Raw genomic sequence first — 18,128 nt, forward strand, 5'->3', positions numbered from 1 at the left:
TGTTTTTCTACAGGATAACGCCCGGCTACCTACCGCTGTTGCAGCCAACATGCTCTGCGGAGTGTCGACATGTTGCCTTGGCCTGCTCGATTACCACATCTGGCTCTAATTGAGCATGCATGAGACATCATCGTACAGCAACTCCAGCGTCATACCTAAACGTGTTTTGACCGGCCAGGTGCAACACGCATGGAACCTTTAATGCGATTCTGCCCGCTTTAATTACTCGGGAGTTGGCCGTCTGGTTTTAAACTTCCTTTGCTTTTTGCGTTTAATTCGATTGGGAAAACGTTGAGATTGAACTTAACATATACATGGATGGACATGAGAAAAGAAAGGTTGCAATAAATTTCTCATCTATGATTATTACTTTACGTATTAAATATTCTGTTACAAATTAATGAAAATGAATTTCTTTGAATATTCCAAAATAATGATTCAAGTTTTACTTTTATTCAAGTACTAAAGCTGTTTCTTCTAGAATGAAAATATTATTGTCCATCGAACTTACCAAACATTTTCACGTTACAGTGGATTTTTGTTTAACTGTATATACCCGACTAGCTTTGAAGCATAAGACTATCTTTACCATATGAAAATGTTTTCTTTTTCATATTCCTAAGCTGTTATGAAAATTACACAGTTTTATCAGAATTTATCACTTTTTTGAATGAAAATTTATGAAAGCTGCAGCTTGTATCCCCATGTGAATGCACGACATAAAATCTACTATCTCCTTTTATTCTGCGTCTGGAATGCTACAAAAAGAAACACGTTATTATTTTCGTTCACCTCCACCTGTACCCTTTTTAGGATGTGGTCGTTATTGCGATCGTATATTTAAATCTGTCGCTGCTGCAGACTGCTCGCTCGCGGCTCAGCTCCGCACCGCCAGCGATATCCAATAAAATGCTGACATGTCCGGTGCGAACTTTGCACTAATTGTGACAAACGGATTTTACTAGATAAATATATTTTAACAGAAACAATTAAAATCTTTACACGCCTTTTACAATCCCAGCTACAAATGGCGTCGATCATCGACTTATGACAAATGAAGACTACGTAAGAGCATAATGCAACCTCACGGGTTTCTCTCCCATTCAGTCCGTGCAGAAGACAAGCGGTTCTATTACAATATATTGCCTATTTATATCTTAACTAGTTCTTCTACAGTCTTCGTCATTTCTCTTTCATATCGTTTCTTCTGTGGCGGTTTTCACATCCTCCGCCACAGATAGTATTTCACACTCTTTGAATAATCATTTATAATAGCAAAATTCGTAATTATACTTTTCCTCGCAAAATTAAGTGTCCTTTTGAAATTCAATTAACAGAAATACGTACAAATTATTTGTTACAGTGAGCATTATACACCGAAATGTTCCTTTAACTTTCACTTTGGATGCGTGCTGGCAGAGAACGTTACAAACCCCATCCCACAAACTGACATCCGACACGTGACAATGCAATGCACGCACGTTTGCATGCTTCCGTTCAACATTCAAGCATTTCACATTTGCAGTAGCTTATCTCGCGCTTACATTCGACTGCGCTCTTGCAATGTTAATCGTTTAAATATGTTGCCTAAACAAATGTATTCCCTAAATTTCAGTACTCTACATAAATCATTTTTTTGGGGGTGCGTTTTTTGTTCCGAAAGTGTACATAAGCGTGGCAATCAGTGTTTTTTTACGCATTACTGTACCGTGGGGCGCGCCATATCTAATAATAACATTAAAGTACGATTTTCTGCGGCAGATCAACTATTGAGTGCTGTCAAAAATGAAACGTTGACACCAAAAAGTGCGTCGATATCTCATTCTTCTTCATTCTGAAGAATCATCTTATAGCCTCCCGAATAAGTATCCCTGACACTCTGGATCAGACCCATGTGGATGGAATGTTGCCTTTAACCAATTAATTTTTTTCACATATTTGTAAGTACAAGGCATAGAAACGCGATTGCCAGAATTTTCCATCCACTGTCGTCTATACAGACTTTTTCGAGATGATATAAAGGAGTTCCAAAATCCGTAAAAGTACTACAGTAAACTATTGCCTAAAAGCGACGCAAAGCGCAACGTAGTTTTGGCGAGACACAGTCGGAGCTGGTGAAATCCGTCGGCTGTGGCTTCTGGTCTGTGGAACACGCACCGCACTCTTGGGTCCTCGGATATACTGCGGAAATCTGGCGCTTCCGACCACATCAGAAGGGAGTGAGGCTCCGGGCCGATCTGTGGGGATCCGGACCTGGACCGCGGTTCTGATTCGAAGCAGAAATCCACTCGTGTGTTGCTTGCCAGTTCAAATGGTTCTGAGCACTATGGGACTTAACATTTGTGGTCATCAGTCCCCTAGAACTTAGAACTACTTAAATCTAACTAACCTAAGGACATCACACACATTCATGCCCGAGGCAGGATTCGAACCTGCGACCGTAGCAGGCGCGCGGTTCCGGACTGAGCGCCTGAACCGCTAGACCACCGCGGCCGGCCTTGCCAGTTAACAACAGACTTGCGGTTGCCGATAAGGGACATGCGCATGAGGCGTCCACGTGGTTATCATTTCGCTTATCATCGCAGACATCTAGCAATAGGCAAGTCACGCTATGTGACATTCGTGTACCGGTGTGCGACTCGCTCTCCTTTATCTGCTCTGCACACTTCTCCCTTTTATTCTTGACTTTCTTTATGACCACTCCGTTTCTACTTTGATTGTAACATGTTTGTCCATTCACACTGTGAACATTTCTCTAGCAGCTGCTGCCTGCGTGGGCCGCCTGATAAACGTGTCTTCGCTGCTCTGGACGAACTCGTGGATCCGGATTGCCACTTCACTACTCGAGACCACACGCAGCTCCGTTGTCTTCACGCTGTTCCAAAATATTTTACCATTGAGTAAGGTGGAAGAGAAAGAGAGTGATACATTTCTAAACTTGAAATATTCTCGCTTTGCTTCCAGTGATTACACTCTCCATTGCTTGAAGAGTATGACTAAATTTTACGTCTGCTTATCACTTTTTACGTCCGTACTCAGTAAATACGATAGGCTGCTGTTTATTTGAGCTTCCTGTTCTGATTAAATTCAACCGTTCATAAAATCTTAAAGCCGGCCGTTGTGATCGAGCGGTTCTAGGCGTTTCAGTCCGGAACCGCGCTGCTACTACGGTCGCAGGTTCGAATCCTGCCTCGGGCATGGATGAGTGTGATGTGCTTAGGTTAGTTAGGTTTAAGTAGTTCTAAATCTAGGGGACTGATTACCTCAGATGTTAAGTCCCATAATGCTTAGAGCCATTTGAAGCATTTTTTAAAATCACGAAAATTAATACGGCATTTATGTACTATATCTTTCTACAAGTGCTGATACAAAAAAAACTTCTTGTCCTCCCGTGAAACGTGCGGAGTATTTCTATATAATTATACCCACGCTTAAATATAGTATTGGTACCGAATATAAGATGTTTCATGAAATAAAAAGGTAAACATTGCCAGATTCATAAGGAATTCTAGATGTCTTCAGTGGAATATCGTACATTTTACATCCTTAAGTAACACGTTTTGATGTTTATATATGGCACATGTGTTAGATAACGATCAGTTTGGCTTTGGGAAATGTAAAGTCACTAAAGAGTCAATTCTGGCTGTTGATAAAGAAAAATCAAGACACGTTCATAGGATGCGTCGCCCTGGAAAAAGCGTTAGACAATGTAAAATTGTGCAAGATGTTCCAAATTATGACAAAAATAGGCGTAAGTTACAGGGAGAAACGGGTAATATACGATATGTACAAGAGCCAAGAAGAAATAATAAGAGTGGTCGACCAAGAACGAAGTGATCGGATTAAAAACGGTGTAAGACAGGAATGTAGTCTTTCGCCTCTGCTGTTCAATCTACACGACCAAGAAGCAATGACGGAAATAAAAGAAAGGTTCAACAGTGGAATTAAAATTCAAAGTGAGAGGATATCAATTATAAGATTCGATGATGGCATTGCTATCGTCAATGGAAGTGAACAAGAATTACCTGAAACTTCCTGGCAGATTAAAACTATGTGCAGGAGCGAGACTCGAATTCGGGACTTTTGCCTGTCGCGGGCAAATGGTCTTCCATCTGAGCTACCAAAGCACGACTCGCAACCCGTCCTCCAAGCTTCAATTCTGCCTGTATCTCGTCTCCTACCTTCCAAACTTCACAAGAATTACATGATCTGTTGAGTGGAATGAATAGACTAATGAGTACAGGATATGGAGTGACAGTAAATCAAAGAAAGACGAAAGTAGTGAGAAGTAGCAGAAAGTAGAATGGCGAGAAACGTAACATCAGGAAGTAGATGAAGTTAAGGATTTCTGCTTCCTAGGCAGCAAAATAACCATTGACGGACGGAGCAAGAACTAGCACTGGCAAAAAGGGCATTCCTGGCTAACAGCAGTCTGCTAGTATCAAACATAGACCCTAATTTGAGGAAGACATTTTTGAGAATGTACGTTTGGAGCACAGTTTTGTATGATAGTGAAACACGAAGTGCAGAAAAACCGGAATAGCAGAGAATCGAGGCAATTAAGATGTGGTGCTACAGACGAATGTTGGAAATTATGTTGACTGATACTGTAAGGAATGGGGAGGTTCTCCGCATAATCGGAGAGGAAAGGAAAATGTGGAATACACTGAAAAGGAGAAGGGACAGGATGATAGGACATCTGTTAAGACATCATGGAACGATTTCCACGGTGCTAGAGGGAGCTGTAGAGGGCAAAATCTGTAGAGGAAGGCAGAGATTGGAACACATCCAACACATAACTGAGGACGTAGGCTGCAAGTGCTACTCTGAGAAGAAGAAATTGGCACAGGAGAGGAATTCGTGGCGGACCGCATCAGATCAGTCAGAAAACTGATGACTCAAAAAAATAGCACATCTCCGTGTTTACAATGAAACATGTAGCAAAAGAGGCAGACGGGTTACGCTAAATTTGAAGCTCAACGCAAGCTATGCGGTGGAGTTTCAACCCTCTTGGAAATTATTACAAGGAAATCGAACGAAAACAGACTACAAATGTGCTATTGTCGAACAAAGAGAGATAGTTACGTGACGGACTATGACGCAGTATGGAAATACGTGAGGCTAATGTTCCCAGGACGTACCGATCCCCTCTTTAATATTTCGTATCAGGAAAGGAAAAAAAGTGTTTATTATATCTAATATATAAAAATAGCGTTTGCTGTCTCGTCTTCTATGAGTTATCCGATTACGATGAAACTGTGGTGGGTTGCTGTGTGTGCACTCGTGAGGTTTTCTGGATTAGTAAAACTACACTCCTGGAAATGGAAAAAAGAACACATTGACACCGGTGTGTCAGACCCACCATACTTGCTCCGGACACTGCGAGAGGGCTGTACAAGCAATGATCACACGCACGGCACAGCGGACACACCAGGAACCGCGGTGTTGGCCGTCGAATGGCGCTAGCTGCGCAGCATTTGTGCACCGCCGCCGTCAGTGTCAGCCAGTTTGCCGTGGCATACGGAGCTCCATCGCAGTCTTTAACGCTGGTAGCATGCCGCGACAGCGTGGACGTGAACCGTATGTGCAGTTGACGGACTTTGAGCGAGGGCGTATAGTGGGCATGCGGGAGGCCGGGTGGACGTACCGCCGAATTGCTCAACACGTGGGGCGTGAGGTCTGCACAGTACATCGATGTTGTCGCCAGTGGTCGGTGGAAGGTGCACGTGCCCGTCGACCTGGGACCGGACCGCAGCGACGCACGGATGCACGCCAAGACCGTAGGATCCTACGCAGTGCCGTAGGTGACCGCACCGCCACTTCCCAGCAAATTAGGGACACTGTTGCTCCTGGGGTATCGGCGAGGACCATTCGCAACCGTCTCCATGAAGCTGGGCTACGGTCCCGCACACCGTTAGGCCGTCTTCCGCTCACGCCCCAACATCGTGCAGCCCGCCTCCAGTGGTGTCGCGACAGTCGTGAATGGAGGGACGAATGGAGACGTGTCGTCTTCAGCGATGAGAGTCGCTTCTGCCTTGGTGCCAATGATGGTCGTATGCGTGTTTGGCGCCGTGCAGGTGAGCGCCACAATCAGGACTGCATACGACCGAGGCACACAGGGCCAACACCCGGCATCGTGGTGTGGGGAGCGATCTCCTACACTGGCCGTACACCACTGGTGATCGTCGAGGGGACACTGAATAGTGCACGGTACATCCAAACCGTCATCGAACCCATCGTTCTACCATTCCTAGACCGGCAAGGGAACTTGCTGTTCCAACAGGACAATGCACGTCCGCATGTATCCCGTGCCACCCAACGTGCTTTAGAAGGTGTAAGTCAACTACCCTGGCCAGCAAGATCTCCGGATCTGTCCCCCATTGAGCATGTTTGGGACTGGATGAAGCGTCGTCTCACGCGGTCTGCACGTCCAGCACGAACGCTGGTCCAACTGAGGCGCCAGGTGGAAATGGCATGGCAAGCCGTTCCACAGGACTACATCCAGCATCTCTACGATCGTCTCCATGGGAGAATAGCAGCCTGCATTGCTGCGAAAGTTGGATATACACTGTACTAGTGCCGACATTGTGCATGCTCTGTTGCCTGTGTCTATGTGCCTGTGGTTCTGTCAGTGTGATCATGTGATGTATCTGACCCCAGGAATGTGTCAATAAAGTTTCCCCTTCCTGGGACAATGAATTCACGGTGTTCTTATTTCAATTTCCAGGAGTGTATAACCTTACCACCCTTCTACCGGTAGTACTAGGTATGCGGCGTGAGAACCCGCGACGTGTAAAAATATTCGATAATGACCGATTTTAGTATATAATCCATAGTTTTCGCGGATGCTCGACTTATTACCAACGGTCCCGCTGACGTTGCACCTGTAGAGGAAGGGGACGGAGGGGGGCAGTGACATACAGTTCATGTCTGTAACACCTGAAGCAGTTTCTACCAAAGCTGGTACACGCATAATTTGTAACTTGCTAATCGCACAAATTTCTGTGGCAGTCGGACAATTCAAGTAGCACTATGGCTGAGAGCCGGTGTCAGTAGATGTGACAAAAAAGCATAGCTTAGGAAAACCTGGAGCAATTCCAACCAGATGTGGCATATTCATGACTCATTACTTGTATAAAGGTAGTGTGGGAGTGAGGGTCATCTACTACACCTGGGCCGCGCGGGATTAGGCGAGCGCTGCAGTCATGGACTATGCGGCTGGTCCCGGCGGAGGTTCGAGTCCTCCCTCGGGCATGGATGTGTGTGTTTGTCCTTAGGATCATTTAGGTTAAGTAGTGTGTAAGCTTAGGGACTGATAACCTCAGAAGTCCCATAAGATTTCACACACATTTGAACATTTTTACTACACCTGAGAATGGTGGCAGGGACGAGAAGGAGTCACATATAAAAATCTTTGATAACAAGCTGTTGTGATTTCTTTCTTGACTCGAAATATTTTGAAAGTGTGAAGCTCATATTGTGTTGTTCAGTGTGTCAACCAGGTAGCGAAAATGAGCACTGCCACGACGCAACGGTTTTGTCCTTATATTTTGGTGGCACACTGCTGAAGATCAAAGTGACACTTAACGCCCCCTCCAGAATCGCATGGTGTAAAACAGCGCTGGGAACCGGACAGCTCCCTCAGGATTCAGATGATACTGCAGGGAAAAATTCGCTACAGACACCTGTGAAATATGTAAAATATATGCGAAATATAAACATATGTTATAAGTAGGCTGTTTAGGTTTTTATGTTGGTAATGTCACGTAGCACTCTGTATGAAAATCACTGGCTATGCTGTGTGCAGTCTGTGGCTGGTTGGCATTGTTGGAATATTCGCTATTGTGGTGTTGGGCAGCTGGATATGAACTGCGCATCCTGGCAGGGTCGCCATATAAAACGTCCCGTTTGGAAACTTTTTAAATTACTGTGCCCTAAAACCTCTTACATTATTTGATTTTCAAGCAGCTGAGCTGAGTTGAATATACTCAGACATTTCTCTCTTTACTTATTCTGATCAACACTAAACTGACACGCAATATCTTTAGCGCAACGCAATCTGACTTTCAATAATCCCTACAAAAGAATGGCCCTGGCTAACAATAACCCATACCTTTCATGAATCACTTACATCACAAAAATCTTCGTTACTCGAACTACTGCAATACAATGAGCGTCAATACTGCCAGCTAAATAAAAGATTCTAACTACTGAAGGCATTAACTACAGATAGGCATAGTTAGCAAATCAAAGATTTTGATAGAGAACAAATAATGTATTTACCTTAATAAGGTTCAAAAGTTATCATATATATATATATATATATATATATATATATATATCAGTTCGTGATATCCAGTATTACAAATTTATTCTTTCTGAAGGACACATGTCCAGATCGTCTGCTCTCAAAATTCTTCTATCTCTCTCCCCACATCCACCACTGTTGGCGGCTCACCTCCAACTGCAAAAAGCTATGCGCTGTTCACATCCAACTGCCCAACACTACAATAGCGTATATTCCAACAACGCCAACCAGCCACAGACAGCACAAAGCACAGCCAGTGATTTTCATACAGAGTGCTACATGACGTTACCAACATAAAAATCTAAACAGCCTACTTACAATGTGGCGTATGCACAAACAGGCGAAGCGACACGCAAAATGCTAGTGTGGATGTAAGCACTATTCCTTTCTATGATTTTGCCTGAAAGCGCCTGGGTCTCCTATGTGGAACAAGGTGGAGAGCTCTTATGACCAAGTGATCCACTGGATTTACGACTACTCTATTTTCGTTTATCTAGTTGATACTTTTCTTCTGGTCATTATCTCTTGTGATTTGAACTAAATAAGTCAGCTTTCCCATACATACACCGAAAATGGCTTCCGTGTTCTTGCAAAAGCTATGATGACTAAATCATTACACTGATACCGTCAGGTTTAGTTGATATTTCAGTGGAAATGAAAGGAATGATGTTAGCATGTTCATTTATGACTCGCCTCTTATTATTGCAGTATGTCTTTCCAGAGTTGAAGTTGTACCTAAATAAGTGCTTGAAGATTTAGTACTAACGCTGTTCTAGTGAATGCGGCATTTCTTCACAATTGATAAATACGTATATCCTAACCCCTTCTCCATCACCTTCTACCCTTCTCTCTGTCCATCCATACCTCCTCCCTTCATCTCCTCTTCTCCCTCCCTCTGTCCATCACCTACTCCCCTTCTCTCAGTGGACCACCTCCTCCCTTTATCTGCGCCTCTGCCCTCTTTATGTCTATCACCTCTTTTCTGTTCTCTCAGTCCATCACCTCCTCCTATTCTCTCTTCCTCTTTTGCCCTATCTCTGTCCGTCACCTCCACCCCCTTCTGTCTGTACATCCGTACAGCCACCTCTCTCTTCATCTCCTTCCCTCCCTCTGTCCATCACCTACTCCCCTTCTCTCAGTCGATCACCTCCTCCTATTCTCTCTTCATCTCCTCCTCTCTCTCTGTCAACCGATCCTTCCCCTTCTCTCTGTCCATTCCCTCCTCCTCTCCTCATCTCCTCCTGTCACTTTGCTCTCTCTGTCCTTCACTTCCTCACCTTCTCTCTGTGCATCCATTATTTCTCTCTTCATTTCTACTTCTCCCCTCTCTGTGTCGATCCCCTCCTCCTTTTCTCTATTCTCTCCTCTCTGTTCATCACTTCCTGCCCTTTTCTCTGACCATCCCTCCTCCTCTTCACTCTTCTCCACTCTCTCTATCACCTCCTTCCTCTCTCTCTCCTACACTTCTTTCATCTCCTCTTCTGCCCTCTCCATCACCTTCTCCCCTTCTCTCCGTCCATGCCCTCCTTATATTCTCTCTTTGTCTCCTCTTCTCTCTTCTACTTGTCCATCACCTCTTCCCCTTCTCTCTGTCCATCTCCTCCTCCTCTTCTCCCCTCACTCTGCTCTCACTGTCCATCATCTCTTCTCCTTCTCCCTGTCCAACTTCTCTTCATTTCTTCTTCTCCTCCCTCTCTGTCCATCTCCTACTCCCCTTCTCTCTGAGCATCCAGTCCTTCTCTATTCGTCTCCTCTCCGCTCTGTCCATCACTTCCCCCTTCTCTCTATCCATCTTCTCTTCCCCTTTCTGACCTTGATCCCCATTTATTGTTATTGAAACCCTGATTGAGAATTAAAGTCGCTTAAAATGAATGGGTACATTAGTTGGGACCATTGGTACATGGGGTATGAGGGAGACCTCTCAAGCTGCTAGAACTGTGAGGATAGTAGCTTCAATGACAGTATTTCGCATAGTTTTAATTTTTGAATGGATAGGACTGCAAAGTTTCAGACGATTCAGACACTGTTGTAGTATTCCAATCATAAAAACCACTGCAAGCAAGAAAACAAAGCAACACATTGTTGTATACACAATTTCTGTTTATATTATATGTAAGGAGAGAGAACACATATGGGAACACCAATCTGTTGTACTACCTGCTATAGTAGTGAATACTGGCTGCGAGAAAGAAAGCGAAACCGAATATTTTCACAGCACAACATTATTTTTTCTTGCAGATAGTTTCAACAAAAAATTGGTAGATTTTGTAATAAGAAATATATATTCTATGTCGTTCTGAAGCTTATTAGAGTATCGTCTGCAAATCTGAAGAAAATCGGTCCATTTATAAATGTGCTCAGATAACACACAGCACAATTACGAAGATCTCGGAATAACGGTAAATTAAAAAATGAAAATTGAAACGTATTTGTTACGTTATAACATTCAATTAGAATGTAATACTTTTTGCAGGAAAATGATAAACAAAGATCTGTAGTGCAGTAATACTACCGTTGAACCATTTTTATGAGCCCAGCATTTATATCATCATCCGTGGATGCTGACTCAGTTTTCCATATAGCAATAAGAGATGAACACGTAACACACACGTGGAAGCTTGATCATGGTACTAAATTCAACTGCAGTTATGTGTCCGGTGTGCAATGGTAAGTAATGAGGGACGAGATGAACGGTAACAAGTAAATTGCTGAAACACTTCTCGAGATCTTTGTTAACAACGTATATATATACATTAAAAATGTGTAGCCTATCTCCAGCCCAAAGTTTATTAGAGCGTCGTGTAAAAGCTTGAAATAAATCGGTCAAGAACTTTTCAGTATTTTTGGTAACATCATTAAACGGCGCCTTGTGTTTATGCAGTGGTGTAGATACACGCTAGTGTTCAGCTCACCTGGAACATGCCCTTCAGTTTGCCTGAGGTGAACGCAGGGCTCAGCTTGACCCTGCGGTGGCGCCACTCGTGAGAAGGCAGGAAGAACAGCTGACGGTTGAGCGGCTCCTCGTCGTCCAAGTAGACCCCGCGGTCGTGGAACGAAGCAAAGTCCTTTATCAGAATTCGTCGAATAAGTTCAGGATCCCGCACGAGAAGCACAGGACGGAGTATCGAGTAGAACCCAATGAATCGTTTGCCTGAAACAATGGAACTGTGTGACTAGCCACCAGGTCGGACCACTTTTGTTACTTTTAGTGCTGATACACACGGTTAATGTGGCCACCCGTCAAAAGCCTGTACAACCATCTTTTGCAGTGCTGACCGCTGCGAGACGTGCAAGAAGACAGCCAGTGAGCGTATTTGGCAGGTCGCTTGTATACCACATAAAATGAATACCTCTAAGATGTTTTGGGTCAACTCTAGAGTCATCCACAAACCTGTATTGATCGACAAGTGCAACAGGCATGGAACCCCACCCCACAACAAAAAGCATGCATGACGGCAAGCTTGTATTCAACATTCTGGTGGTTACACCGATTATCAATGTGCCAGCATTTCATATTTGCAACGGCTTACATTAACCCGTGATATTGCAATGGTAATCCCGTAAATGTGGTTCCTAGACAAATGTATTCCAAAAATTTCATTACTCTACATTAAATGCAGGCCGCAGTGGCCGAGCGGTTCTAGGCGCTTCAGTCCGCTAATGCTACGGTCGCAGGTTCGAATCCTGCCTCGGGCGTGGCAGTGTGTGATTACCTTAGGTTACTTGGAGTTAAGTAGTTTAGGGGACTGATGACCTCAGATGTTACGTCCCATAGTGCTTAAAGCCATTTGAACCATTTGAACATTAATTATTTTTTAGCGTTGGGTCAACACGCCTAAGATTTTGAGAAAACCACCCCCGAAAGCTCGATGCGCAATCAACTTAAGACTTACAGGATCGATTGATAACTGAAAATAACGTTTTTGTTCGGCACATAAGGGGTATGCAAATGCACATTTTTCAAGAAATCGAAGAAAGAAACTGTAACGAGTGCCATTCATAAAGCCATACAGAGTTTACTGAATGGTGTTCAGTCAAATCTTCGCTGGCGTAGCGGCCAAGGCATCTGAGAGCGGATAATCTGTGTTCCATTCCCATATGCATTCTTCAATTTTTTAATTTGTATTTTTTTCCGTATCGCAACTAGTAGGAATAGATGATCAGTAAAGAATAATAACAAAGTAGGCAAATAAATTTCTCAAATGACTTGAATCAGTAAGGAATCAAAATTTCCGGCCTCGTTGTATGACAACATTTCCGTGTAATGCTGCTGCGAATTCGGCGCGGGGGACCACAGACAACCGACCCTGCGATGTTTGTTTGCCACAGAACCTAATTTAGAGTTCTCAAAATTGCAGTATGCTTCTCGAAAACTATCGGGAATTGCAAGAAAGCAGAAACGATTCATACCGTAACTCATTATCAACTGTCTGCACCCATTTTTCAGGTGATGTTATAGTATGCGTGGTATACATTAACATTAATTCCCAAAAATGAAATATTTTAAAATGTAAACGAAATCTCTTTTAAGCCAGATCTTCGGAAGGAACGATGTAGCTGCGCGAAATTGCATTTATTAGATGTTCTTGGTGACGTGCCAAGTACCATCAGTCCAGTTCGAATCCAGTTCGAAGGAAAGTGAGGTCATGTCAAAGACCGAGTGAAATGTCGGTTATAAGACAACCAGCAGTAAAGTCTTAATTCTTTACTAATCCTAGTCGTTTGAAAAAATTATTTGCCTACCTTGTTATTTCTCACTGATTACCTTAGTAACCACCCTATTCCTCCCAATTGTAATATGGAAAAAAATACAAATAAAGAAAACTGGAGAACTCAGGCGACAATCAAACACAGGTTTTCTGTTCCCTAGCCAGATGCCTTGGTCACCATGCCAGCGGAAATTTCGTTACTCAACGTTTCATTATGCTTACGCAAGCTGCTGCCATAAACAATTTCTTATCTCGATTTCTAGGAAAATACGCGTTTGTAGTTCCCATGATGATGATGAGAAATGCTTATTTTTCAAATATCGATCGGGTCAATTCTGATTCAAATGGTTCAAATGGCTCTGAGCACTATGGGACTTAACATCTGAGGTCATCAGTCCCCTAGAACTTAGAACTACTTAAACCTAACTAACCTAAGGACATCACACAACACCCAGTCATCACGAGGCAGAGAAAATCCCTGACCCCGCCGGGAATCGAACCCGGGAACCCGGGCGCGGGAAGCGAGAACGCTACCGCACGACCACGAGCTGCGGACGTCAATTCGGAGTCGACTACACATCGTGAACTTCGGGGGTGGTTTTGCTCAAAAACGAGTGGGTGTTGGAACAAAATATCTTAGAATCTTTTCATTTTAGCTTCTACACAATGGGCCTGCCAAGTGTGATCCGAATCGGTTGACCGTGTCTGAGACTTCCGCCTTGTTGGATTTCTGTCCACATGGATATTTAAAAGCGAACAGCCCACACATAGACAACGTACTCATGTTAGAGGAGCGGCATATGGTCACATCCGAGGGCAGCCAGGAGTGGTGCCACTAGCTCATTACTCCTTGGGAGTGACAGCTTATGGATGTGAGAGAACGAGTGATCACCACACCTATAGTGCGGCTCTCACTGGAATGGATGGCACGTTTCTCAACGCAAAAAGTACACTACTGGCCATTAAAATTGCTACACCAAGAAGAAATGCATATGATAATTGGGTATTCATTGGACAAATATATTATACTAGAACTGACATGTGATTACATTTCCACGCAATCAGTACCCAGAACAACCACCTCTGGCCATAATAACGGCATCGATACGCCTGGGCATTGAGTCAAACAGAGCTTGGATGGCGTATACAGGTACAGCTGCCCATGCAGCTTCAACACGATACCACAGTTCATCAAGAGTAGTGACTCGCGTATTGTGACGAGCCAGCTGTTCGGCCACCATTGACCAGACGTTTCCAATTGGTGAGAGATCTGGAGAATGTGCTGACCAGGGCAGCAGTTGAACAGTTTCTGTATGCAGAAAGGCCAGTACAGGACCTGCAACATGCGGTCGTGCATTATCCTGCTGAAATTTAGGGTTTCGCAGGGATCGAATGAAGGGTAGAGTCACGGGTCTTAACACATCTGAAATGTAACGTCCACTGTTCAAAGTGCCATCAATGCGAACAAGAGATGCCCGAGACGTGTAAACAATGGCACTCCATACCATCACGCCGGATGATACGCCAGTATGGCGATGACGAATACACGCTTCCAATGGCGTTCACCGCGATGTCACCAAACACGGATGGGACCATCATGATGCTGTAAACAGAACCTTGATTCTTCCAAAAAAGTGACTTTTGCCATTCGTGCACCCAGGTTCGTCGTTTAGTACACCATCGCAGGCGCTCCTGTCTGTGATGCAGCGTCAAGGGTAACCGCAGCCATGGTCTCCGAGCTGATAGTCCATGCTGCTGAAAACGTCGTTGAACTGTTCGTGCAGATGGTTGTTGTCTTGCAAACGTCCTCAACTGTTGACTCAGACGTGGCTGCACGATCCGTTACAGCCATGCGCATAAGATGCTTTTCATCTCGACTGCTAGTGATACGAGGCCGTTGGGATCCAGCACGGCGTTCCGTATTACCCTCCTGAACCCACCGATTCCATATTCTGCTAACAGCAATGTCGCGATACGATAATCCGCAATCTCGATATGCTTGTGTGAATGCTCTGAAAAGCTAATCATTTGCGTATCACAGCATGTTCTTCCTGTCGGTTAAATTTCGCGTCTGTAGCACGTCATCTTCGTGGTGTAGCAATTGTATTGGCCAGTAGTGTAATTGTTTCCGGTCACGTATTTATAGGTCTTATTTTTTAGTTTTGGTCAGCAGCATCTCCTAGATACACATTTTTAATGCACTACGAGTAAGTTTGTAACTCAATGTATTTTCACGAAGGTCAGTTGTACCAACCGATGAACCTATATCTAGATGTTGTGTTCGAGTATAATGACTTTTCTGGAGACTAGAAATCTACTCTGTAGGAATCAGCATGGGTTTCGAAAAAGACGGTCATGTGAAACCCAGCTCGCGCTATTCGTCCATGAGACTCAGAGGGCCATAGACACGGGTTCCCAGGTAGATGCCGTGTTTCTTGACTTCCGCAAGGCGTTCGATACAGTTCCCCACAGTCGTTTAATGAACAAAGTAAGAGCATATGGACTATCAGACCAATTGTGTGATTGGATTGAGGAGTTCCTACATAACAGGACGCAGCATGTCGTTCTCAATGGAGAGAAGTCTTCCGAAGTGAGAGTGATTTCGGGTGTGCCGCAGGGGAGTGTCATAGGACCGTTGCTATTCACAATATACATAAATGACCTGGTGGATGACATCGGAAGTTCACTGAGGCTTTTTGCAGATGATGCTGTGGTGTATCGAGAGGTTGTAACAATGGAAAATTGTACTGAAATGCAGGAGGATCTGCAGCGAATTGACGCATGGTGCAGGGAATGGCAATTGAATCTCAATGTAGACAAGTGTAATGTGCTGCGAATACACAGAAAGATAGATCCTTTATCATTTAGCTACAAAATAGCAGGTCAGCAACTGGAAGCAGTTAATACCATAAATTATCTGGGAGTACGCATTAGGAGTGATTTAAAATGGAATGATCATATAATGTTGATCGTCGGTAAAGCAGATGCCAGACTGAGATTCATTGGAAGAATCCTAAGGAAATGCAATCCGAAAACAAAGGAAGTAGGTTACAGTACGCTTGTTCGCCCACTGCTTGAATACTGCTCAGCAGTGTGGGATCCGTACCAGATAGGGTTGATAGAAGATATAGAGAAGATCCAACGGAGAGCAGCGCGCTTCGTTACAGGATCATTTAGTAATCGCGAAAGCGTTACGGAGATGATAGATAAACTCCAGTGGAAGACTCTGCAGGAGAGACGCTTAGTAGCTCGGTACGGGCTTTTGTCAAAGTTTCGAGAACATACCTTCACCGAAGAGTCAAGCAGTATATTGCTCCCTCCTACGTATATCTCGCGAAGAGACCATGAGGATAAAGTCAGAGAGATTAGAGCCCACACAGAGGCATACCGACAATCCTTCTTTCCACGAACAATACGAGACTGGAATAGAAGGGAGAACCGATAGAGGTACTCAAGGTACCCTCCGCCAAACACCGTCAGGTGGCTTGCGGAGTATGGATGTAGATGTAGATGTAGATGTTGTTAAATCTTTGTATAATGGAAGCCATAGTATATTCTGAACATAACTTCCGCAAATCAGCTTATAATAAACTAGTCTGTTCTTTACCCTTTTTCTCTCAATACTCTAAAATAAATGAATTTCTTGCTATTTGTCGCATTTTGTAATTACCACACGTCATCAGCTAGTATGTGCTCTGCATATGGTTGCAGATTTAATTGTAGTCATCAGATGCATCACTTGTCTTATGATTCTTGCTGTCTGCTATGTACACTAAACACTAATAATAATAATAATAATAATAGCAGTACTCTCAACTAATGCAGCAGTAAGGAAGGCCTTTACCTTTTGCCTTCTCGTACATGTCACGGAGGACGTCCCCATAGTACTTCTGGCCCAGAAGGCTGCGTCCCAGGTTACCGAACGGGAAAGTCGGCTCCTCATACGGCACGCCCTTCCTCTTCCAGTGCTGGTATCCACGCTGGAAGCGCAGGTAGAGCGCCAGCACCACAACCGACAGAGCCAAAACCAGCTCCGTCATCCAGCCGTCTAGGAGCACGCCCATCTTCGCTCTGCAAACGAGGAGTCGTGCTCTTTACGTCCTGCGTCAACGCAGCTCAACGCTTCACCACTAAACGACCATTTAACTAAGCCACCATCGCCAAACTACTAGCCTAGACAACACCTGCACTGAGTCGCTAGCCACATCATGCCGCGGATGCGCTTTGTTGTTCACCACGATTTTCGTTGTTTTTTGTGGGTGTTCATCAGCAAGCAGCTCAGGAAACTAAAGAGTAGTTGAAAAGGAATTAAAATTTAGGAAGCAAAACAAAAACTTTGAAGTTTCTTGATAATAACGTAATTCTTTGAGAGACAGCATAGGTCCTGGGAGAGCAACTGAGCGGAACGGACAACGTCTTGGGAGGAGGATATGAGATGAACATCAACAAAAAGAAAACGAGCATAATGGAACCGAGTTGCACTAAATCTGACGATGCTGCGCAGATTAACATAGGAAATGAGTCCCTATAGGTAGGGAACGAGTTTTGTTCTTTGGGCAGCAAAATAGCTGATGACGGCCGAAGTCGGAAGGATATAAAATGTAAGACTGGGTATAGCAAGTAAAAATATTTCTGAGAAAGGCGAATTTATTAACATCGAATGTAAATTTAAGTGTTAAGAAAGTATTTTCGAGGTTCTCCGATGACATTGTAATTCTGTCAGAGACAGCAAAGGACTTGTAAGAGCAGTTGAACGGAATGGACAGTGTCTTGAAAGAAGGATATAACATGAACATCAACAAAAGCAAAACGAGGATAATGGAATGTAGTTGAATTAAGTCGTGTGATGCAGAGGGAATTAGATTAGGAAATGAGGCACTTAAAGCAGTAAAGGAGTTTTGCTATTTGGGGAGCAAAATAACTGATGATGGTCGAAGTAGAGAGGATATAAAATGTTGACTGGCAACGGCAAGGAAAGCGTTTCTGAAGAAGAGAAATTTCTTAACATCGAGTATAGATTTAAGTGTCAGGAAGTCGTTTCTGAAAGTATTTGTATGGAGTGTAGCCATGTATGGAAGTGAAACATGGACGGTAAATAGTTTGGACCAGAA

At 43.9% G+C, this 18,128-nt stretch overlaps 1 protein-coding gene across 1 annotated transcript in view; it reads right to left on the reverse strand.

Moving 5' to 3' along the window:
* Positions 1-18,128, reverse strand: part of LOC126101026 (cytochrome P450 6k1-like) — a 99,364-nt gene that overhangs the window by 44,803 nt on the left and 36,433 nt on the right. The window contains exons 2-3 of the mRNA XM_049911691.1: positions 16,862-17,088; positions 11,221-11,459 (exon numbers count right to left, since the gene is read on the reverse strand). Coding sequence (XP_049767648.1) covers positions 11,221-11,459; positions 16,862-17,081 — 459 coding nt within the window. The 5' untranslated portion in view covers positions 17,082-17,088. The remainder of the gene's footprint in view (positions 1-11,220; positions 11,460-16,861; positions 17,089-18,128) is intronic.

The sequence above is a fragment of the Schistocerca cancellata genome, chromosome 9 (assembly GCF_023864275.1).
Source record: "Schistocerca cancellata isolate TAMUIC-IGC-003103 chromosome 9, iqSchCanc2.1, whole genome shotgun sequence".
Lineage (NCBI taxonomy): Eukaryota > Metazoa > Arthropoda > Insecta > Orthoptera > Acrididae > Schistocerca > Schistocerca cancellata.